Raw genomic sequence first — 26,376 nt, 5'->3', positions numbered from 1 at the left:
CTTTGACTACAACAATACAAGAACAATAGCAAGGCGTATTTAACAAGGTGACAGCAGTGGCGAATTGAAATAAATACAGGCGAATTCACTTATTTTTTATATATAGAGTTTGACATACGGGCGTACGGGCGAATATTTTTTATATATGTAGTTTGACATTTGTGCGTGCTATTTCTATAATCAGCTGTGCTGCCGATGGCACCTTATTAAATGCACCTTGAACAATAGCAAAGTAAATTAATAAAGTAGCGACAGTACTACAACAAATACAACATTTACAAAAACCACAAGCAATTTTGTTTTTGGTTTAAGGTCTGAGCTGTCAAAGTTGCCTGTTGTTGTTTTTGCTTTTGGGCATGTTGTATTTTTCGCCGCAACAACCACAAGTGAATTGACAGTTCAGACCAAAGTAAAAAAATAGTCAGCTGTTCTACTGAGTCTACTTTATTAATTTACTTTGAACAATAGCAAGGCCAAGGCGTATTTAACAAGGTGACAGCAGTGGCGAATTGAAATAAATACAGGCGAATTCACTTATTTTTTATATATAGAGTTTGACATACGGACGTACGGGCAAATATTTTTTATATATGCAGTTTGACATTTGTGCGAACTATTTCTATAATCAGCTGTGCTGCCGATGGCACCTTATTAAATGCACCTTGAGCAAGGCAAAGTAAATTAATAAAGTAGACTCCAAGGCGTATTTAACAAGGTGACAGCCAAGGTGCATTTAATAAGGTGCCATCGGCAGCACAGCTGATTATAGAAATAGCACGCACAAATGTCAAACTACATATATAAAAAATATTCGCCCGTATGTCAAATTCTATATATAAAAAATAAGTGAATTCGCCTGTATTTATTTCAATTCGCCACTGCTGTCACCTTGTTAAATACGCCTTGGTGACAGCAGTGGCGAATTGAAATAAATACAGGCGAATTCACTTATTTTTTATATATAGAGTTTGACATACGGGCGTACGGGCGGATATTTTTTATATATGTAGTTTGACATTTGTGCGTGCTATTTCTATAATCAGCTGTGCTGCCGATGGCACCTTATTAAATGCACCTTGGTAGACTCAGTAGAACAGCTGACTCAAGGCGTATTTAACAAGGTGACAGCAGTGGCGAATTGAAATAAATACAGGCGAATTCACTTATTTTTTATATATAGAGTTTGACATACGGGCGTACTAGCGGATATTTTTTATATATGTAGTTTGACATTTGTGCGTGCTATTTCTATAATCAGCTGTGCTGTCGATGGCACCTTATTAAATGCACATTGAGGCGTATTTAACAAGGTGACAGCAGTGGCGAATTGAAATAAACACAGGCGAATTCACTTATTTTTTATGTATAGAGTTTGACATACGGGCGTACGGGCGAATATTTTTTACATATGTAGTTTGACATTTGTGCGAGCTATTTCTATAATCAGCTGTGCTGCCGATGGCACCTTATTAAATGCACCTTGATGTTACCAATACATTCAATTAGTTAGGTTTTTTATGACAACCGACTTACACTGCGTTTACATGATGATTTTTACAACGTTGCTTTTGCAACGTCTCTTTTTGTTTGCTGGCGAGCGGTGTAGAGAAGCTGGGGGCAAAGTAAATTAATAAAGTAGTCTCAGTAGAACAGCTGACTATTTTTTTTACTTTGATCTAATCTGTCAATTCACTTGTGGTTGTTGTGGCGAAAAATACAACAAGCCCAAAAGCAAAAACAACAACAGGCAACTTTGACAGCTCAGACCTTAAACAAAAAACAAAATTGCTTGTGGTTTTTGTAAATGTTGTATTTGTTGTAGTACTGTCGCTACTTTATTAATTTACTTTGGCTGGGGGGGTAAACAAATAGACTCGATTTGGGTTTTTCGTGTCTTTTTTCAGATTTCTCTTTATACTAATTTCTTTTCTTCTTGTTCCGTTTTATTCTTTTCCTGATTTTGAAGTTTAATAAAGAAGATTAACCGATTAAACAATAAAAATCAACCCTGGCTGCAAAAAAAGACATGGAACCAAAATTCATCGTATAAACGCAACATGATTTTGGAAGCAACTTCAAAAGGGAATTAAGAAAAAACGACGTTGTAAAAATCATGGTGTAAACCTAGCCTTAGGTTTTTTTTTGACAGCGTTTCACTTCTTATTATTATTCTTTGGTTATAACCATAGATAATTATACATAGAGACGAGACACAATCGTAGTGTCTCGTCTCTATGTATAATTCTCTATGGTTATAACTAAAAAAAATATTTTGACGATATAAATAATATTTAATAAATTAAATATTTAATAAATTAAATAATATTTAATAAATCTAATAATAAATATTAAATAAGACTACTTAATTTATAAATTTAAAATATAATAAATTAAATCAATTAGTAGTTGCAATAAGTCTCCATTTACACTGTAAGATTTTTCAAGCATAAGATTTTATTATTCTTCTTTAAACTTGCATTAATGTACATGTTTGTGTGTATGTAGGTATTACGAACGAAAACACAAAACGAATTGCAAGTACATCAGAGTGTGTACCCCTTTCTATTCCTCTTGCCTCTCTTGCCTTTAAAGTAAACTTTCATGCGAGGTAAATCGGAAAACGGCGACTAATAACATGTTCACACTACGGCATTATTCGTCATTCACGCTCTCATTCGTCATTCAACCCCCAATTACGAACTGAATTACATGATTCGCCATACAAAATTTCAAGTGCGAATTACCTTGTTCGTACGTAATTCAGTTTGAATTACCTTATAGGCTCCATTAGTCTTTGCGTTCTGTAACGTTTCTGTTCTGTGCCGTTCTGAATGTTGTTATATTGTAGTTAGTTTTTCCCAAGGCGTATTTAACAAGGTGACAGCAGTGGCGAATTGAAATACATACAGGCGAATTCACTTATTTTTTATATATAGAGTTTGACACACGGGCGTACGGGCGAATATTTTTTATATGTGGAGTTTGACATTTGTGCGTGCTATTTCTGTAATCAGCTGTGCTGCCGATGGCACCTTATTAAATACACCTTGGTTTTTCCGTAGGATCGTATCAGCTGTTTTTAAAATAATAACCAAAAAAAACTTGGTGATTTTGTTACTATTTTTAGTGTTTTTTGTATTTAGACCGTCAACATATTATTGTGAACATTTTTATAAATACATACATATATTGTTTGTTAATGATTTAATTTAAACTAATTTTTTTTACATACACTACAAGAAATTTATATTTATTTTATTAAATTTCAATGTTTTTTGAAAATATTATATTTTGTATTCTTTTGGTAATAATAAATATTTCCCTTTCAAAAATGTTGGCACCACTGCTTTCATATTGATAGCATTTTTGTATGTATGTGATATCAGCTGTTTTAGCTGTCACTTAACGTTGCGGGCAAAATTCTGTTTTCAACATATTCATCCGCAACAGAACGGCAACGTTACAGAAAAACTAACGACAAACATAACCCTGCAAGAAATGACTGATGGAAACTAACACACTAGCAATTTATTTACCAACACATGCAAACATGGCATAAGTTAGAAAGAGAAAACAATACCTGAAAAGAGAAAAAAAGTCACACATACACGAATGTTTCCATCAGTTTTTTCCCGATGCCCTTAATAAAATGATGGGAACAACTGATGTATAAACCCATCAGCACTACCCATCAGATGATGCATCAAATGACTGTCACTGTTCTTGTAGGGAACTTTCCCTATGCTAAAAACAAAACACCTGATTCGTTACGGAACGGAACGTACAAACTAATTAGGCCTTATGAATTACGAACGAATGACTGTCATCTCTAATTTTTATCGATTATTTATATATTAAAATCAGCTGTCCAAACAAAAATGTCAAAACAAAATAAAGAAAAAGATTTTTGTATTAAATAAATTAAAAGAAATAAAAAGTCTGATTAAAGTTAAATTCATTTGTAGAAGTAGCAGCTCTGCCATTCTTTCAGCCCACACCTCTAACACAGAATATATACTTTGTGCCTCTAATAAAGCCCGCTCGCTGCCCTGGTACCACTTGCTTGCACTTTTCTTTTTTCTAATAATGAAAATAATAATTAAATTATATTTGTTTAATTAATAATGCTACAATTTTATGTTTTTACTTACCTTTTTTATAAATTGCCAAATTACAAATTTAAAATTCGCACCAAACAAACAAAAAAACAAAACGTGTAAACAGAAGAAAAAAAACAAGAAGAAATAAATAAATGTCAAACTGAATTACGAATGTTGTCGTGTAAACAGGTTGATTCGCAATCGTAATTCAAAACGCGAATTAAGTAATTCAGACTGCCGTGGAAACATGGCATAAGTCACGAACTAGACAAAGTTACACCATTAACAGTAGCACCATCCTTCAAGTCAGCACATTCATTTAAGTTAAATATTCTTTCTAAGCCATTTAATAAGTAAGTTGTACTTTGGGCACATCACCATTTATAAGCTTAAATTTTTTAATTTTATTTTCCTCCCACATCTTCCGGGATATGTATATTAATTTTGATGAAGATTCATTTAAATAATCAAATAGTTTAATGCATTCGTAATTCAGCTCTGGGTGGAGGAAGAACTCGCGCGTCATTGCCATTATCGTTTAAGGGTAATCAGGCCGTCCTTTTTTCGCTGCCTTCGAGGGATTGCGTTTCACTCGCATTGGTTGATGGTTGGCGTCGTCTAACTGTACCGCGTTACGGTTCTTCGAAGTTTTCACATTAACCACATGCATTCGTTTTGGTTATAATTTATAACCTATAATTTGTCGTGGTGGAGTACCAAACAAAACTCAATTTGGAACACTGGTGGAGTACCAAACAAAACTCATATTGGATTTTGGTGGAGACCATAAAACTCAGGAGTTGAGTTCGAGAATTCCGGCTTCCTATACGAAGGTATAGGTCGATGTGGTAATTCCTGGAGGAGACTCTTAAAGGGCGTAAGCCAGATTTGCTGATGGCGGTATTTTTAGGCCAAATTTAACTTAAAGAAAAACAAACAAACAAATAGTTTAATGGGATTTGCAACTCTACCATCTTACATCTTTAAGTAATATTGGATTAGATTTAGAGAAGTTAGACATAATACAGTCTCTAGTATACATAGTTAAATTTGACCAAAACTGAATTGCCACCCATTATATAACAGCAGTGTTGAATATCAATTGGCCAGAGTTCAACATTATAAATTGCTGCAATCCGGGCAATGGGAAATCGAAGGTCTTTTATTCCCTTTGGTAAACCATGTATTACGATATTAGCTCTGTTTAATCTTCTTTGAAGTGTATCGTTTTGTTTTTCAGGTCACAAATTTTATCATTTAATGATTTGTCTACTCCATTTACAATATGAACACAGCTTTTCACTTCTTCTTCTAGCTGTCTAATTTTATCTGAGCATTCTGAACGCACAGCATTTAGTATATCATCAACTTTGTTTTGAAATACTTGTATCCCATTCTGAAGTGGTTTTTCAAGCTCCATTTTATAAGAATCTTGTTGCTTCTCCAACGAAGATGATAGTTCTACGAAACATATACGCAATTCATCACATTCGTGTCAATAGTAGACTTATTTAAATTAGCAGTTTGTGAAATTTGGGTATTTGTTGATGTTTTATTAACATTATTACAACTTAAACCAGTATATTTAAACATTTTGTGGTTGTATAAAAATTAATGTTGTTATTTTGAGACAGCTGCTATGATAAAATTTTCCATATATACAACATCCAAGACTATTTTGGTTATCTTTAACATTTTTGTTGCATTTTGGACATAAATAGACGTCATTTGTAGCCGGCATTTTGTAGCACCAAATATATGTATATACTTATTTGTTGATGTAATATTTATTGTTTGCTTACTTTCTATGTTTTATTGAGTGAGAATTTCCTAAATTTTATTAACAGAAGTATTGATATTATTATTTTTACTTTAACTACACATTTATTAATTATTTTTAGTTAAATTAGAATAATTTTCTGGGAACACAAAATAAACACATTTATCTTGACATCGCAGAGTTGCCAGCAGATTTATAAATTGTGTTCTAAAAATTTAATGAATGTTTGAATATAAATATTCATTCATATGAACATTTATAATAAAACACCAACATAAATAGACTAACAAAATAATATCATTAATCATTTATAAATTTGTAATTACGTACATATTTAATTTTTTCTGCAGAACAGAAGCATCATTAGTAGGGTAACAAAAAAGTTAGCTTATTTTTCAGAAAGAAGCCAATTTTCAGGTATATCTTAATTTTGTCGTTTTAGTTATGGACAGTAATGATTTGTATTTGGTGTAAATAAAGAAAACTATTAAATAAATAAAATCATTTCAGAAAATATTGTGTATGTTTATAAATAAATATATTTTTTTATACATATCTACTTATATATTAAAAAAAATAATATTAATAACAGTATGTTGCGTTTGGAAGTAAAAAATCCTAAGAAGGTTGTACTACAAAACATTCAAAATGTGTATGCAAACAATTGTTTAGTAGCTTAAACATTATTTAAAAATATTAAAACATGTTCGTATAATTTCAGCATAGCAATGATATATTGCCGCTTTCATTACCAGCCAGAAAAGCGTGATTTAAAGGTAAAACTGCTAAAGAAGTTAGAACACCCCGGAAATTTTCTGAACGTAATTTGGTAACATTGTTAGAGGCATGAGAACTACTAAGATCTGAATATATGCCAATTCGATTTCCGGTGGTGGCATATACCAATTCAGAGCCAATAGTTTGTAGAAAATGAGCTGGTTCAGCGGGAGGCCTAAAAGAAGTGACACATAAATAAGAAGAGTTTTTATAATAAATAACAAATGTCGACTCACCTTAATTGATAATGCAAAATACCATCATGAGCATGCCACACCGCCAGACTGTGATCCAAAGCAGAACTTATCAATTGTTGATCATTGGGTGCAGCCAATTGCAACAAATCACATTCCATGGGCCGCCAGGAATTCATAATCATGCCCGTGCGAGCATCCAACATGACTATGGAGCCTGAGGATAAACCCACTGCCATCCAATTACCCGAAGGTGCAACCGTTAAACATCTAACGGTGCCATTATTTTGTGTATTTGTACTAACACGCCACTCATTGACATACTGCATGCAACGTGCATCGATAATTTTTACTGAAGCTTCTGCTGTGCCGGCCACAATCAAAGGAGACGGGGATGGCAAACATTTCACCACGGTTATAGGATTGTGTTTAGGTGAGTCCAGTATGCCTAAAGGTCTTCCTATGAAAGGATCCCATATATGAACACCAGAATCACAAGAAACTACAAAACGCATGTATTCGAGAAATGCCAGGGAATGTATGGATTTCTTGTGGGCAGTATAAGTAAATTGGCAGGAGGTGGCTTTTGTACCATCTCCTTCGCTGCGAAGTGACCACAATTTAACTGTTTTGTCCTAAAGCAGAGATTATAAGTTAAGATATATTTACAATATATGGAAAAAAAACTCAGTATCTGCTGTGCGAATTTTATATATATTTAAAAAACAAGTCGGTCAATCATAAAATGAAATTTATTTGGATACCAATATTTTTATGAGATTTATGCTCGTTAAAGAGTTTTTTGGAAGTGGGCCTTATATGGGATGACTATGACTAATTATGGAACGATCTATACTAAATTTGGTAGTGCAAGTTAACCATATATGTTGAATTTTGTTTGGATATTTATATAATTAAGATATTAATGAGAACTTAACTATTTTCTGGTAAAGCAAGGAAAAATAATGTACCGATTCCAACCAAATTCAATTATGACTCAGAGTGATCCTGATCAGATTGGTATACATACTTTAACCCTCTAACCGGCAAGGCTGCCTTTAGGCGGGGTATGTTAAATGTATGTAATGCTGCTTTATTTGCTTATTTCTCCCGTTATAACGGTAAATATGTGTAAAGAGACAAACAATTTACTTGTGATAAATATGAACGTGCACTTGTCTTTTGTTTTTTTTTTATTCCAACGTATTTTTTTTATTCAAACAATAACCTGGTATATTTGTTTACCTCAAATTAAAATTGGCCGGTTAGAGGGTTAAGGTGTATGTTGGACAATATTTGTACACTAACCCAATATAACCTCCCCACTATGGGGAGCTAGTTTCTTACTTGTCAGTTAAACTCAGCTTAACACGCTGTTATATTAAAAATGAAACATATTTTGCCGGGATTTAACCAATGATTGTATTTCTCACTAATGGATTAATTTTGTAAGCATTGCCATACTTTTCTGTGTAATCACATGTGCATTCCTCAAAATTTTTCATATAAATATGGCAATATGTACTTAAAATTTTATACATAACTTTTTTGTAAATTTTAACTTTGTAAAAGAAAAAGTGACATTAAAGTATATAAAATGTATATTAAAAATTATATTGATGTTAATAAAGCAAATCAAAACAAAGAGCTGCTGTGCTGAATTGTTTATTTTATTTTTCATCTATTTGTGCTTTGGCATTTTATACTTAGGTTTAACTCACCAATGATGCTCAGTTAAACCGAGATTATATAGTAAATAAACAATGGGGGTTATTATGTAACTCTTTTCGAAAAGAAATTCGTTCGATTTGTATGCTTTATACCTACATGTTATTTCGAAAGTGTTTCGTTTCGAATCGAATTACATAATAACCCCCAATAAGTGAGAAACACAATTTTTAGTTTAATTTAGGTTTAAACGAAGAATGTAGATTATCTTTATCCCAGATACTAGCTCTAAGTGTCCTATATTCGGCTGTGCCGAATCTTATATATCCTTCGCCAAAGTATACATACTTTAAAAGAATATATTTTGGTAAAAAAATTGATGTAGTCGCGGTGGACTATAGCGGATATATTGATGTTTCAATCATGTAAATTTCTTACTATAATAAAACAAATTACAAGTTTTAATTAGAGACGAAGATGGAATATGTTGCGTATTTAAATAAGATGAACGTAATGCTAACGTCGAAGACAATATGAAGAGTGTTTTTGTAATGCTAAAAGAACAAGCATATTCTGATGGCAAACAATAGAACCTAGAACCTAGTAAAGTACTTCCATGTAGAGTTGCATAAAAAAATAAGCAAGAATAGATTCGAACGTTGTTAAACATAGTCAGCCCAATTATGAATAAAAAATTCTTCGGAAATTTGTTCCCGGGAGATTTTTCCCATTGAATTTGAATAGGAAGAATGGGAAAAGGGAAAAAACTCCCGGGGAATTTTTATTCATAATTGGGCTGAGTATAATTCATTTAATATAGGTATTACCAAGAGGGTACAACCTAACAGGGGCTTCAGAAAGTTGATTTCAACAAACAGACGGACATTGCTATATCAACTCCGCTATCTATTCCAGAACATATCGATGGCTTAATATAGAAAGGTCGTATCTCAACTTTTAGTTACTTTACAGGAGAAGGAAAAAACTATATAAAGTCTGAAAGGGAAAGTGAAAAAAAACTTAAAATTTCTAATATATCAAAAAATACTTTTAGAAAAGTTGTTTCTTTTAATATCAACCAAAAATGAGTTAGCGCTTTTTCTTTCAAACTATTTTTGAAATGAGTTAGGGTTTTTTTTAATTACTGACTGAATTTTTTAACAGAGGTGTACTTGACGTTTGTCTACCAGAATATGTAAGAAACCCGATTTTGAAAAAGGCATAGTGTAGTTAAACAATAATCTCTCACCTTCGAAGCTGATATAAAACTGTTTTCATTGTCCAAAGCCACAATTGAACGCACCGAATTCGTGTGACCGATAAACGACTGCAATTTAATCTGTTTCAAATTCAACGTAGTATCCTTATCTGAACGTGTTATTTCATGACGCCAATAGGCCAACCAATTCCCCTTTAAATAACGTGTATTTGGTAAATGTTCAAATTTATACGCCACCATATCTAAAACTTCCATTGTATCAAGACTTTGAAGTGGAGCATCGTTATATTTCACTCTACTGAAAGGTTGAGCCACTGGACTGGCCACATCTATGCGATTACCCACCACTTGCGTGCCAAAACTATTTGCGGCCTGTTGTTCACGTCCAGAATCTAAACAGGCATTTGTAGGACAATCAACAGCATCACTTGATCTGCGAGGTACACTTGGAAAAGCATTATAATCAGGTAATTCAAATTCGTGACAGAGCGTCAGAATAAATTCTAAATTCAAAACTGTTCTTTTCATTATATCTTCGCCGAGAAAACGCAGGAAGGCCAAATATGCACTGTGAGCCAAAGCTGGAGAAAATACATCGCGTATTTCTTCTAATTCGCGTTTATTTTCCAATTGGTGTTCTTTACTGGGTGGTGTTATACTAAAGGAATTGTAATCAGCCTCGAAATGTATAGTCTCCCCGAAAGCTTTATCAAAGATGAGGAAGAATGGCCTTAAAACGGAATTGCATAGATGTTCTCGTGTCATATCAGAACCCAGACGCACACTTAATACATATATAGCATCTAAAAGTTTACGCGATAATACTGAGCGGCCCAAATAACCACTAGGCATTAGGACATGGGATGAGGCCAAAAATCGTAAAACAGGTAGTATAATTGAATCTAAAAATAAGTCCTAAAAAGTATAAAATTAATAACGACTCAAAATTAGAGAATGTAAGTAGATCAAATTCAGCGACACATTCGATATGAAAATGATTAGAATTAAATAAATTGAATCTTAATTTTTTCACCTTTAAATGTTCCATAATGGTAGCATCTGTTAGACAGGGAATCAAATATTTTAACAATTGTAAAGTGCTGATTAAAGCTCCCTCCAAACTACCAGTAATACGTCTAGTGCTCAAGCCCACCAATTCACTAATGTGCGGGAAATATTGTAGCAATATCACTTGTTCACCGTACAAGGCAGCAATAGTCATTAAACATTCGAGAACCCGCACAGCACTGCGATCACCCACTACTCTAGCATCAGATACGGTGAAATAATTCAAAAGATGAGCTTCAACTAGCGGTCCTGTTTCAGGTAATAGATTCTCTTGGCCCACATAACACAAGGTTAGCATTTTGAGTAGATTTTTCGTGATAAATCTAGAAGTTAAAACTGGTCCTAAGCGATGCGAAAGCCATACTAAACTTTTGCTACTCATTTCAGAGATACAATTATTTTGTAGTGACTTCTCTTCGGACATTTTCGAAATAACTGAGGCTTGCAGTGAATCACAGGCTTCTTGAGAAAATTCTTTGGAATTTTCGTCTAGTCTTTTACTATCTTCGCCATCTGTAGTGCCTGTTTCTAGAACCTCCGACCTACTTTCTTTTCTCTTTTGTTTTTCCTCTTCTTCTGCGGCGTTTTGAAGAATTTCAAATGAATCGATGCTTTTACGAGAACCAATGTCACAATCAATAGTATTTAGTTGATATGATCTGCGAAATACACTGGCTGGAATTGATATAGTTGGTGAACGTGGTCCTAGTTGGCTGAGATTAATCGGTGAATCTCCATTGGCATTTTGACTGTTCAAAGAGATTTTGTCTGGTTCCTCAAAGGAATTATTGGATATTTTAGAACCATATATGATTTCGGAAATGGCCAGTTTTTCGGGTGTGGTGTCCAGCTGGCGTTCATCGTCTTCCTTGGCTTCTTCGGCAGTGGTGGGTCTCATATCGAAAGAGTCTAGAGACCTATTAGAGAGATGATCGGACGTTGATATGCGATCTGAATTGGCATCGTCATCGAAGCTAAAAACATCCTCAATATCCGGCTTCAAATGAGATGCTTTACACAAATGAAATGAACAACATTTTACTTTAATAAATTCAATATGTGTAATACGTTCATATGAGCTTACCATCCATATCCACTGACAAGGTGTTGTTCTCCAAATCATCACTCTTTTCGGGTGACATTAAAGTCAAATCCTCTTCATTACCCGCAGTACTAGTGGCATAACTGATATTCTTACTAGTACGTCTCTCCGCCATAGTGCTATGATAGTGCAGTCCATTACCATCCTCAGGTTCCTTATAACCACCCACTGCCTCTATGAGGGGTGCAATAAAGTTGCTCAAAAAACATTTCAAACCAAAACGCACTATCAGCCTGAGCAAAAATATTTGATGATAGAGCTTAACAGATTTGCGCGATTTAAAAGAGCTGTTGGTAGAAAAGCGCAAATGACCCGTGGTACTTGTAATCGAATCCGATAGAGAACGATTGCGCACAGATGTCATGCCACGTTCAAAACTCTCAACATCGTAGAGTTTCATGAGAGGTTGTAACAAGAGTTTTTGTGTTTGAGCAACACCCAAAGACTGGGCCACCGCATCAAATAGATTCCAAGAAGCCAGTATGGAGGTGTGTTCTTGAGTTAACAGATCAATAATATGAAGTAACAGTAAATCAATAGAGGGAAACTGTTCATAGCCAACGGGATCTAGAAGGCGGCGTATATGAGCACAGCAAGACATAACTTTACACTTAGCTATTTTACGCTCGTACAGAACGCGCAGTCGATCAATTTCCGCATATTTGCCACAGTCCATGCCGTTGCAGTGAAAGTGAGTGTGTAGTTCGAGGAGAATGGAGGCAAAATCAAACGATTGCAGAGACCTAATTAAGGCATATGAGGGATAGTAATTGCCGGGAAAGGGTATAAGAAGATTCTGATATATTGGCTCCAAAAGTTGCTGGGCTGAGGGTAATGGTAGTCCATTTTCCGTAATTATATGTTCACTATTCAAATTGAGCAGCTGCAGAGTTATTGACCTTAAACACTTGGGTATTTCGTGTTTGTTAAGAGCAAAGGTGGTTAGACATGCCGTTAATCGTTCTTCAAATATAGGGGTTAAATTGTGTCCTATTAGGGGCCTTAATTTTGGTAAATCAAATATTTCCACTATCAAGCAACCCAATATTTGTAAATCCTGTAGTTTTTTCTCTAGGGAATGTTGTGGAGATCGTGGTTTATGGGTTGTTGGCAAGAGCTTTGCTGCTGTCAATAGTTTGGGTTTCTGTTTAGAACCTGCTGCACTTTTTGTGGGAGAAACATCATTGAACAGTTGATTGGTAAAACTATGATTCTCGCTATAATCCTCAAAAAGTAAGTCGCTGCTGTAAATCTTTTCTTGAGCATTTTCAGTTGGTTTTTGCAGTGGAAACGTTTTAGCTATGAATTGTTGAGCCGTTTCCAAATATTGCAACAGTGCACAGGGATTATAGTCTTTGGGAAGCTCAATAATGTTAGTGGATTTGTAAACGTTGGATGATATTGTGGCATCTTCTTGATTGGAAGGTATTTTTAGAGACAACTTGGGTGACGTCTTAGAGGAATAAGTGGATTTTGTATCTAAAATATCCAACGAATCTGAATATTTATTAAGGTTCTCTGTACTCTTGGCCAAATGTTTAGCTTCTTTTGATTTGGAAGTCTTTTCAGATTTTCTACCACCAGCAGGAAATAGGTTTTGCATTCGGGGTGCAGTTTTGTTAAACCATATTGAATTGGTTCTCTTGGCTGGATGCGCATGTGTAAATAATTGCACTATACCGCGCTGACAAAGGTTCTTATGTTGATCGACCATTGTAAGGCAGACATTCTTAGATTTTATGGCTGCTTTACCACTTAATTTACAACCAAAATTCAAGTCTATCCAATGGTGCAATCTTTCGCTGACATATTGAGATTCTAAAGCTTCGCGGTGTTTACAAATAAAATCCTCGGGGCAGGAAGCCCACGAAGGAATTTCCAAATCTGGCAAATCTTCATGTATGGACTTGAAAATCATAGGATCTGAGTAGAATTCCGGAATACATTCATCTGGTGTCCATTCTTGTAGTCTTTGTATAGAGGCCGGGTATTCCGCAGGCACCCAAATGGGTCTGACATGTTCCCTAAGGATGTGTTGTGGTGTTCTTCGAGCCATATAAACAAAATAAGTAATTTCCGATAGAAAATCGGACACGTGATGTGGTGTTTGTGGCGTATTAGAGGGAAAAGTTGATTCCAATTCCTTGTTTGATTGTTGTGCAGCATGTTGAAACATAAGATCAAGATGAATATCACCTTTATTCAAACGATATTTGCTCTTAGACAAATCACGCCAATTGGCACCGCTACGTGAAGAAAAATTCGACACCCATGGCATTATGTGATGGTAGGAGGGATTTGAAAGAGATCTCCCAGCTGCATTATTAAGCAGGGTTAAATAATCATAGTTGCTCAGCAAACCATTACACCACATTTCACAATAATCTCTTAAGGAAAATTGCTTTAAATCGTAAGAGAATTTTAAATCTAATTTCAAGTTAGAAACAGATAAATGTTCAGCCTCTTCGGTTATATGATCATATTCTAAATCCTGATGTCCTGCAACTTCACTTGACGAGTGCGATAGAGCCTCATCCAAATAAAATGGCAATATATTTGCCTCCAAAGAAGGTACCAGCAAAATCCATAAGTTTTCATTTAGTAAAATATCCTGAAGAAAAACATTTCCTAACAGTAAACCCTGACTGTGAAGGGACTTATAAATCTGTAGTAGTTGATAGACCAAAAACAAAGATTTATTATAGTTCTTGGTCAATATTGCTGGACTAAAGGTAATACAGTCATACAATGAAGTAGAAATAAATGGAGGATAGAAAAACACTGCAAAATAAGAAGAGGTCTCTATAGCAACTAAGGCAGGCATAATGTTAGCATGACATTCTTGAACCTCGTCTTCCGCTTGTATATCAATAGAGTCCTCCCTCAAACGATCTAGTTTGCAGTGAATAACTGGACATTTGAATACCCGTGTTATAAGTTCTTTCAATACCACATCATAAGGTAAAATACTGCCCGATGGTGAGCGACCCGCTTTCATTTGTTGTTTAATATGCTTCTCGGACTTTAAATGAGCTTCTGGACTATTCTTATAGAAATTCTCCCATAAATTCTTAAAGTTTGTTGACATAACCTCAAATACAGATTGGGAATAGCTCAAGGGTATACTACTTGCAAACTCCGAGTTATTCTCAGCATCTAAAACAGTCGCTGGTAAAGCGTGCACCTTTACATTAGGCTGTTTCTTATACAGCTGCAATAGAATACGACACCAAGGATGTTCTAAATCACCCTCCGGATGAGCTCTTTTATCTAATTTTGGATATAGAGGAAAACTGGCGATTTTTCGTTTTTTCTCTAAGATCTGCAGCCAATGCTTATCGCAAATCAATTGATAACGCAAAGGTTGATTTGTGTCAGCCACATGTTGATAATTTAAACCAATTTCTAAACACACAAATTCCATATTGCAGTATCTGCCCTAAATACTGACAATGGTGCTGATGTAGTTGTGGTGGAAAAAACGTAATTATAATGCAAAATAACAAAGAAAATTGTTGTTATCACAAGCTTAACATATTAATCGTAGTTTTTATCTCACGTCTTTTTTTCAATAAATAAATTCTTTTATTTTTCGTTTATCAAAATGACGGGTGTTCAAATTAGCACAAACTCTTGGTTTGATTTGACTCTAAACTAATTATTAAAATTTCTTATTTCCACGTTACAGGTTGTTTTTCTATTTAACAATTAAAACATGCACTTGGTTCACGTTAATTAATAGATATTATATGGATACTTGTTTGTATGTTTTATAAATAATAAACTTCTACAATACACAAGTAATACAAACTTTGCACTGTTTGTCACTTTTATTTTCTGTTAAAAAATACGAATGAAGAATCAAAACAATCAGTAAAAATTACTAATTGAATCAAGGCGTATTTAACAAGGTGACAGCAGTGGCGAATTGAAATAAATACAGGCGAATTCACTTATTTTTTATATATAGAGTTTGACATACGGGCGTACGGGCGGATATTTTTTATATATGTAGTTTGACATTTGTGCGTGCTATTTCTATAATCAGCTGTGCTGTCGATGGCACCTTATTAAATGCACCTTGGTATATATGATTTATTGTGATCAGCGATGGCAAATGAAATTTATAAATTGTACCAACAAGCATTGAAAATTGTACTTTTTTGAAACTGATTGTATCAAATCACTTAAAAAAAAGTATAAAATATCTTTTTCAAATGTACTAGAAAAATTTTAATATTTGAAACTAAGTTATTCTGAATGTTTGTTGTAAATAGGCATAACATTTCTTTAATGTAACTGATATGGATTTATTATAAGACTAGAATAAAGAGGATTCCATTCGCTCATATCTATAAAAAGAAAGGTCTCTCTTTTCGGCACTTTTATACCATTAAGCTCATTAGAAAAAAAGTACCAATTTCCCTTTACCATCTTCAACAATGTACCAAACTGTTGACCCAGATTTAATTAATTGTCGTATGTCTGTAGGAGTCAAAACTGTCTTAATAGATTTGAATTAAATTTGTTTTCAGGTTTACTTCTCTTTTTGGTACCTTTTCCCCCATTGCTCATAATAAAATATTCATATGCCTATATCAATTTATAAAAAAATCATATTTTATGGAAAAAGTACCAAATATTAATGATTTCTACTCCTTAGTTCAAATATACCAAATTAATATTTGGTATTTTTTGATAAGCAAAGAAAACGATTTAAAATTTATTTCTGTGTTTATTTATAGATTTTTTTGGTAATGATTCGAACTTTTTTTATATATATAATTTGAAAGTAAATTTTTAATTAGGCTTAAGTTCATTTTTATTATAATTTATTTGTAATAATTCAAAGAATATCACTGAATACTAAAATTTTAGACAATTGGCAAATTGGAATGCATTTTTTACCCTGCCAAGGGCGTCATCAACAATCTTCATTGTCAAGGTCTATTTGTAAATATCATCTATTTAACTTACTATTATTAGGAATTAGAATATGGGAAGCCTAATTCATATTTATAGTATTTGTAAATTAGACGAAATTTCAAATATTTTTATTATATATGTGTATTCTTATTATTACAAATTTATCATTTTTATACCCTTCACCTTCGTGAGAAGGGTATATATAAGTTTGTCATTCCGTTTGTAATTTCTACATTTTTCATTTCCGACCCTATAAAGTATATATATTCTGGATCCTTATAGATAGCGGAGTCGATTAAGCCATGTCCGTCTGTCTGTCCGTCTGTCTGTCTGTCTGTTGAAATCAGTTTTCTGAAGACCCCAGATATCTTCGGGATCTAAATCTTCAATAATTCTGTCAGACATGCTTTCGAGAATTTTGCTATTTAAAATCAGCAAAATCGGTCCACAAATGGCTGAGATATGAGTAAAAAACCAAGACAACCTCGATTTTTGACTTATTTTTGACCTATATCTGGATTACTAAGCCATTAATATAGACAATATGGATATCTAATGATAGATATTTCAAAGACATTTGCAACGACGTATATAAGACCATAGTAAGTTGGACCTACAATGGGTCAAAATCGGAAAAAAATTTTAACCCGAATTTTTATTATATTTAAAATGTTGAAGTATAATTTGGTGAAGGGTATATATGATTCGGCACAGCCGAATATAGCACTCTTACTTGTTTTTATTAGTGTTGCTGTAGTCAACCTTTGGTTAACAATTCAGCTATGAATGTTTTTGTGTTTTTCTTTCTTTCTGAAAAACACGAATCAACACCAAAAATGATAAATTTGTAATAATAAGAATACACATATATTATAAAAATATTTGAAATTTCGTCTAATTTACAAATAATATACAGGTATGTTCTGTAATCCACGTGATTTCAAATCACATACTGTTTTAAAATCACACGTGTGATTTGTGCCTGTTCTGTAAATCACACTGTTATTGTATTTTTCGGTGTGATTTTAAATTTTCGAAAGCACAAGAAAACAGCTGATTCGTTTATTTTAAATGTTTTGTTTTGCAAATAATTTTGTAGAAATATTAAAGTGAAAATAAAAAAATGCCTGGAGCTTCTGTTATATCTTTAATTGAATTAAAAAGAATGGAATTACATTTTATAAACATTTTGCAAAAACTATGGCGCAAGCTCAACCACTATGTCAAAAAGAAAACAAAACAGCAAAGCTGCCACAGTACACAATTGCTTTTGGTTACCACTTGCTTCAACTTTGTTGCATTTTTTTTTCCAATTTGCGCAAAAAACTTAACGCATATTGATAACTTATAATATAATCTAACAAATATTATAAATTTTATGACGAATTCTATAATTAATTTAAAGATATTGAACATATTTTAGACAGACATTAAAAAATTTTAATCTGGCAAGCTTCCATGTATTTTCGAAAATCATAAACAGCTGACAACTGAAAACAAACCTGAAACCACAAAAGAAATCACAAAAGCAAATAAACTTTTTACAGCAGAAAAGGTGTCTCTAGATTTTTATTAAATTTTAAGTGTTTTTTTAATAAAACAAGTAATTCTATAAGAAAATTAATAAAGGACATATTGTTTAATTTATTTAAATAATTTATTTTAATATTTTCCATGCAATAGCCGCAGAAATAACCAAGTGATTTGAAAACATTAGTGACTTTGTTGAACGTTTTAAAATCACAAAATTATGTGCTCAGAACACCTTTTATGTGATTTCAAACCACTTTTATAAAATGTGATTTGCAGAACATACCTGATAAATATGAATTAGGCTTCCCATATTCTAATTCCTGATAATAGTAAGTTAAATAGATGATATTTACAAATAGACCTTGACAATGAAGATTGTTGATGACGCCCTTGGCAGGGTAGAAAATGCATTCCAATTTGCCAATTGTCTAAAATTTTAGTATTCAGTGATATTCTTTGAATTATTACAAATAAATTGTAATAAAAATGAACTTAAGCCTAATTAAAAATTTACTTTTAAATTATATTTCTGTGTTTATTGGATTAAAATACATAGTACTAAAACACAGTTTTCACCCGTTTTCTCTCCTTAAAGGTTCGAATGTTTACTCTCTATTTTAAATGTTTTTTGTATCTGTATTGGTTTATAAGATATTAATATATCCCTTCTTTATAGATATATGCGGTGGGAGTGGAACCTACTGCCCAAATTTCATGACTATAACTTTAGGCGTTTAAATGAAAACTGTTTTTCATAGGCGATTCCAAAAATGTCTAACATTAAAAATAATAATCTGAAGTAATTTCTTTCATATTTCAACAACTATTACAAGCATTGCTATAACTTCTAAGAGCAAACTATTAACATTTTATTTGTTAATGAAACTAAAATAAATTAATTAATGAAATAAAATTTTTAAATTTATATTTTAAGCTAGAAATAATTGTAACAAATGAGTCATTGCTGTACCATGGTACTTTTCATCTTGGAATTGTACCAAAAAAAGTACAATTGTACCAACTTTGCCATCCCTGATTGTGATTTTATTACTTGTATATGGTCTATGTGTCAGTGTTACCACATCATGAGTAATTACATATGTATATTGGACAAATTTCCCGGGAATTTTGCCAATTTTTTCATTACCCGATTCCCGGGATTTTTAGTCGGGATTCCCGGGAATTAAAAACTGACGAAACTACAAAGAAAACAAGTTAGAACTCTAATTTTTTTTAAAAAAAAAGTGAAAAGTTTTTTTTTTACAGTTTTTATCTCGGCATTTAACATTTAATAAGACATATGGAAAACTTCATGATCTAGAAATAAAGGTGAATTATCGTCAATGCCAAGATGGACCAGTGCGAATTATTCCACAAAATTCTAATAGAACAAAGACCCCTACTGTTGATGGCTGCACACCATTTGGTATTTCCAAGTATAGAATTGATTTTGGCCTTGAAATTAAACACAGCAATAGTTCTTGGTTGTTACCAAGGCAGCTTTATAATGAGTGTGTTTTGCAAATGTTGGACTTGATTTTGTGAATAAACACCTTTGAATCCAATAATTTGGAAATTTTCATCTCTAAGCTTTCCGTCATTATATTTTTTTAAAAAAATTATTTGTATAAACTTTTATATTTTGTAAATAACAAAGCATTAAATGAAGACTTTATGTATAGTATGTACATATAAAATATATAACAAAGGATCGAAGGAATTAATTCTTAATTCCATTTTTGAGATCAAAATAAGTTTTAATCTTAACGATTCAGTTAATTCCTTTCACTAAAAGGCTTAAGAAAATTTGTTTCAATTCATTTTGTAAATAACAAAAAAGCTAAATAATACTGAATGAAGAAAACAAATTTTAACTCAATTTGTAGTAGATTTGAATCAACAAAAATTTAATCATTCAAAGTTTGAATAAATTCTGTTATTAATTAACTTCAAAATTAATTCAATTTAAATGAAGCTTTTGAAGGAAGCTAAAGAATTAGATATTGGGAATGGATTTATGAAATGAAAGGCTTGCATTTTTTAATTACGGATTAAGATTTTAGTGAACCAAGCTCAAATTGAATTAACTAATACGAAGCTCTATATATAATGATTATAACATTAATTTTGTATATGATATTTTGCTACAATATATTTATAAGTTACAGTATTATTATATATTTCGGGAATAGTCGCGTACCCGGGAATGTAGAGAAAAATTTTCCCGATTCCCGGGAATCAAAAAAGGTCGGGAAATTAAAAACCCTACAAGTAAGAGAGCTATATTAGGCTGTGCTGAATCTTATATACCCTTCACCAAATAATACTTTAAAATAAAAATTTTAAATATCTTTAGGTAAACAAAAATGAAATTTTATTTTTCCATTTTTTTTGGAATTTTTTTTTCGAATTGTTTTTTAAATTTAAAAAAAGAAATTTTCCGTTTTTTTAAATTTTTTTTATAACATTTAGTGAAAAGAAATCTTTTGGTGAAAAAAATTCGGGTTAAAAAATATTTTTTCGATTTTGACCCATTGTAGGTCCAACTTACTATGGTCTTATATACGTCGTTGCAAAGGTTTTTGAAATATCTATCATTAGATATCCATATTGTCTATATTAATGACTTACTAATACAGATATAGGTCAAAAATATATCTCAGCCATTTGTGGACCGATTTTCTCGATTTTAAATAGCAACCGAGGCGGAAAAATTTCGGAGATATTGATGTATGAATCGTCGATGTAAGTTATTTGGGGGCTTCGGAAAGTTGATTTCAACCCACAGGCGGACATGGCTATATCGACTCCGCTATCTATAACGATCCAGAATATATATACTTTTTGGGGTCGCAAATGAAAAATGTAGAAATTACAAACGGAATGACAAACTTATATACACCCTTGCCACTCATGGTGAAGGGTATAATAATTTTCTTTAGAAAATCTTGTCTACAACTATATTTTCTGTGGAATAGGACATGTTGTGTATAACAATATTTTCTATAGAAAATCTTGTGTATAACAATATTTTCTATAGAAAATCTTGTGTATAACAATATTTTCTATAGAAAATCTTGTTTATAACAATATTTTCTATAGAAAATCTTGTGTATAACAATATTTTCTATAGAAAATCTTGTTTATAACAATATTTTCTATAGAAAATCTTGTGTATAACAATATTTTCTATAGAAAATCTTGTGTATAACAATATTTTCTATAGAAAATCTTGTGTATAACAATATTTTCTATAGAAAATCTTGTGTATAACAATATTTTCTATAGAAAATCTTGTGTATAACAATATTTTCTATAGAAAATCTTGTGTATAACAATATTTTCTATAGAAAATCTTGTGTATAACAATATTTTCTATAGAAAATCTTGTGTATAACAATATTTTCTATAGAAAATCTTGTGTATAACAATATTTTCTATAGAAAATCTTGTGTATAACAATATTTTCTATAGAAAATCTTGTGTATAACAATATTTTCTATAGAAAATCTTGTGTATAACAATATTTTCTATAGAAAATCTTGTGTATAACAATATTTTCTATAGAAAATCTTGTGTATAACAATATTTTCTATAGAAAATCTTGTGTATAACAATATTTTCTATAGAAAATCTTGTGTATAACAATATTTTCTATAGAAAATCTTGTGTATAACAATATTTTCTATAGAAAATCTTGTGTATAACAATATTTTCTATAGAAAATCTTGTGTATAACAATATTTTCTATAGAAAATCTTGTGTATAACAATATTTTCTATAGAAAATCTTGTGTATAACAATATTTTCTATAGAAAATCTTGTGTATAACAATATTTTCTATAGAAAATCTTGTGTATAACAATATTTTCTATAGAAAATCTTGTGTATAACAATATTTTCTATAGAAAATCTTGTGTATAACAATATTTTCTATAGAAAATCTTGTGTATAACAATATTTTCTATAGAAAATCTTGTGTATAACAATATTTTCTATAGAAAATCTTGTGTATAACAGTATTTTCTATAGAAAATCTTGTGTATAACAATATTTTCTATAGAAAATCTTGTGTATAACAGTATTTTCTATAGAAAATCTTGTGTATAACAGTATTTTCTATAGAAAATCTTGTGTATAACAGTATTTTCTATAGAAAATCTTGTGTATAACAATATTTTCTATAGAAAATCTTGTGTATAACAATATTTTCTATAGAAAATCTTGTGTATAACAATATTTTCTATAGAAAATCTTGTGTATAACAGTATTTTCTATAGAAAATCTTGTGTATAACAGTATTTTCTATAGAAAATCTTGTGTATAACAATATTTTCTATAGAAAATCTTGTGTATAACAATATTTTCTATAGAAAATCTTGTGTATAACAATATTTTCTATAGAAAATCTTGTGTATAACAATATTTTCTATAGAAAATCTTGTGTATAACAATATTTTCTATAGAAAATCTTGTGTATAACAATATTTTCTATAGAAAATCTTGTGTATAACAATATTTTCTATAGAAAATCTTGTGTATAACAATATTTTCTATAGGAAATATTGTGTAGAACAACATTTTCGATAGGAAATCTTGTTTAGAACAACATTTTCGATAGGAAATCTTGTTTAGAACAACATTTTCTATAGGAAATCTTGTTTAGAACAACATTTTCAATAGAAAATCTTATGTAGAACAACATTTTCTATAGAAAATCTTGTGTAGAACAACATTTTCTGTAGAACATCTTGTGTAGAACAATATTTTCTATAGAAAATCATGTGTAGAACAATATATTCTGTAGAAAATCTTGAGTAGAACAATATTTTCTGTAGAAAATCTTGAGTAGAACAATATTTTCTGTAGAAAATCTTGAGTAGAACAATATTTTCTGTAGAAAATCTTGAGTAGAACAATATTTTCTGTAGAAAATCTTGAGTAGAACAATATTTTCTGTAGAAAATCTTGTGTTTAACAATATTTTCTGTAGAAAATCTTGTGTTTAACAATATTTTCTAAAGAAAATCTTGTGTTTAACAATATTTTCTAAAGAATATCTTGTGTATAACAATATTTTCTATAGAAAATCTTGTGTATAACAATATTTTCTATAGGAAATCTTGTGTAGAACAATATTTTCTATAGGAAATCTTGTGTAGAACAACATTTTCTATAGAAAATCTTATATAGAATATTTTCTGTAGAAAACCTTGAGTAGAACAATATTTTCTGTAGAAAATCTTGTGTTTAACAATATTTTCTGTAGAAAATCTTGTGTTTAACAATATTTTCTAAAGAAAATCTTGTGTTTAACAATATTTTCTAAAGAAAATCTTGTGTATAACAATATTTTCTATAGAAAATCTTGTGTATAACAATATTTTCTATAGGAAATCTTGTGTAGAACAATATTTTCTATAGGAAATCTTGTGTAGAACAACATTTTCTATAGAAAATCTTGTGTAGAACAACATTTTCTATAGAAAATCTTGTGTAGAACAACATTTCCTATAGAAAATCTTTTGTAGAACAACATTTTCTGTAGAAAATCTTGTGTAGAACAATATTTTCTATAGAAAATCATGTGTAGAACAATATTTTCTAAAGAAAATCTTGTGTTTAACAATATTTTCTAAAGAAAATCTTGTGTTTAACAATATTTTCTGTAGAAAATCTTGAGTAGAACAATATTTTCTGTAGAAAATCTTGTGTTTAACAATATTTTCTAAAGAAAATCTTGTGTAGAACAATATTTTCTATAGAAAAATCTTGTGTAGAACAATATTTTCTATAGAAAATCATGTGTAGAACAATATTTTCTATAGAAAATCATCTGTAGAACAATATTTTCTAAAGAAAATCTTGTGTAGAACAATATTTTCTATAGAAAATCTTGTATAGAACAATATTTTCTATAGAAAATCTTGTGTAGAACAATATTTTCTATAGAAAATCTTGTGTAGAACAATATTTTCTATAGAAAATCTTGTGTAGAACAATATTTTCTATAGAAAATCATGTGTAGAACAATATTTTCTATAGAAAATCATGTGTAGAACAATATTTTCTATAGAAAATCATGTGTAGAACAATATTTTCTAAAGAAAATCTTGTGTAGAACAATATTTTCTAAAGAAAATCTTGTGTAGAACAATATTTTCTATAGAAAATCTTGTGTAGAACAATATTTTCTATAGAAAATCTTGTGTAGAACAATATTTTCTATAGAAAATCTTGTGTAGAACAATATTTTCTATAGAAAATCTTGTGTAGAACAATATTTTCTATAGAAAATCTTGTGTAGAACAATATTTTCTATAGAAAAATCTTGTGTTTAACAATATTTTCTATAGAAAATCTTGTGTTTAACAATATTTTCTAAACAAAATCTTGTGTATAACAATATTTTCTATAGAAAATCTTGTGTATAACAATATTTTCTATAGGAAATCTTGTGTAGAACAACATTTTCTATAGGAAATCTTGTTCTACACAAGATTTTCTATAGAAAATATTGTTCTACACAAGATTTCCTATAGAAAATGTTGTTCTAAACAAGATTTCCTATAGAAAATGTTGTTCTAAACAAGATTTCCTATAGAAAATGTTGTTCTACACAAGATTTCCTATAGAAAATATTGTTATACACAAGATTTTGTTTAGAAAATATTGTTAAACACAAGATTTTCTATAGAAAATATTGTTAAACACAAGATTTTCAATCTTGTGTAGGACAATATTTTCTGTAGAAAATCTTAAGTATAACTATATTTTCTGTTGAAAATCTTGAGTGTAACATTTTTCTATAGGAAATAAAATAATTTTCTATAGAAAATCTTGTCTATAACTATATTTTTTGGACATGTTGTGTATAACAGTATTTTCTATAGAAAATCGTATGAAAAACTTAATTTTCTTTAAAAAACTTGTCTATTATAACAGCATTTTCTATAGAAAATCTCGTATTCAACAGCACATTCTATAGACAATTTTGTGATAACAGACGACTGGAATTTTAACAGATTTTAAAATTTTAGAAGGTTTTTTTTTAAATTCTAGTGATGAAAATGTTATTTTACAATATGATTATATCATCTAGTGATGAAATTGACGTTGAACCAATTCCTAAACGATGCCGACAATTATTCAGTCATTCAGATTGATCATACATATTTAAAGAATTTCACAACATTTTCTATAGAAAATCTTGTGTAGAACAACATTTTCTATAGAAAATCTTGTGTAGAACAACATTTCCTATAGAAAATCTTGTGTAGAACAACATTTTCTGTAGAAAATCTTGTGTAGAACAATATTTTCTATAGAAAATCATGTGTAGAACAATATTTTCTAAAGAAAATCTTGTGTTTAACAATATTTTCTAAAGAAAATCTTGTGTTTAACAATATTTTCTAAAGAAAATCTTGTGTATAACAACATTTTCTATAGAAAGTCATGTGTAGAACAATATTTTCTAAAGAAAATCTTGTGTAGAACAATATTTTCTATAGAAAATCATGTGTAGAACAATATTTTCTATAGAAAATCATGTGTAGAACAATATTTTCTATAGAAAATCATGTGTAGAACAATATTTTCTATAGAAAATCATGTGTAGAACAATATTTTCTAAAGAAAATCTTGTGTAGAACAATATTTTCTATAGAAAATCTTGTGTAGAACAATATTTTCTATAGAAAATCTTGTGTAGAACAATATTTTCTATAGAAAATCTTGTGTAGAACAATATTTTCTATAGAAAATCTTGTGTAGAACAATATTTTCTATAGAAAATCATGTGTAGAACAATATTTTCTATAGCAAATCATGTGTAGAACAATATTTTCTATAGAAAATCATGTGTAGAACAATATTTTCTAAAGAAAATCTTGTGTAGAACAATATTTTCTATAGAAAATCTTGTGTAGAACAATATTTTCTATAGAAAATCTTGTGTAGAACAATATTTTCTATAGAAAATCTTGTGTAGAACAATATTTTCTATA

General features: G+C 30.7%; 1 protein-coding gene and 1 long non-coding RNA gene across 2 annotated transcripts; one reads left to right on the top strand and one right to left on the bottom strand.

Moving 5' to 3' along the window:
- The first annotated feature begins 3,874 nt into the window (after window positions 1–3,874).
- Window positions 3,875–8,496, top strand: LOC135949896 (uncharacterized). Its single transcript, XR_010575912.1, has 2 exons — window positions 3,875–4,453; window positions 6,602–8,496. It is a non-coding gene; the product is annotated as an uncharacterized LOC135949896 (long non-coding RNA).
- Wdr81 (WD repeat domain 81) lies at window positions 6,377–15,720 on the bottom strand. The gene is made up of 5 exons (XM_065499348.1): window positions 11,891–15,720; window positions 10,772–11,817; window positions 9,769–10,653; window positions 6,894–7,486; window positions 6,377–6,832 (listed from the first exon to the last, which is right to left on the bottom strand). Exons 1-5 carry the CDS (start codon window positions 15,330–15,332, stop codon window positions 6,598–6,600), a joined length of 6,201 nt encoding a protein of 2,066 aa, XP_065355420.1. The 5' UTR covers window positions 15,333–15,720; the 3' UTR covers window positions 6,377–6,597.
- Between the last annotated feature and the right edge of the window lie 10,656 nt (window positions 15,721–26,376).

This window comes from Calliphora vicina, chromosome 2, assembly GCF_958450345.1.
Source record: "Calliphora vicina chromosome 2, idCalVici1.1, whole genome shotgun sequence".
Classification (NCBI taxonomy): domain Eukaryota; kingdom Metazoa; phylum Arthropoda; class Insecta; order Diptera; family Calliphoridae; genus Calliphora; species Calliphora vicina.
The sequence above is the reverse complement of the archived record's forward strand: the minus strand, read 5'-3'. Positions and strand labels throughout refer to the sequence as shown.

Bases quoted from the DNA above. Each gene is read 5' to 3' on its own strand.
- Wdr81 (XM_065499348.1), bottom strand. From the start codon at position 15,332: ATGGAATTTGTGTGTTTAGAAATTGGTTTAAATTATCAACATGTGGCT. The intron at 10,654-10,771 runs GTGAAAAAATTA...TATACTTTTTAG, and splicing joins CCATTATGGAACATTTAAAG to GACTTATTTTTAGATTCAAT. The intron at 7,487-9,768 runs GTGAGAGATTAT...TCTCTGCTTTAG, and splicing joins GTTTTATATCAGCTTCGAAG to GACAAAACAGTTAAATTGTG.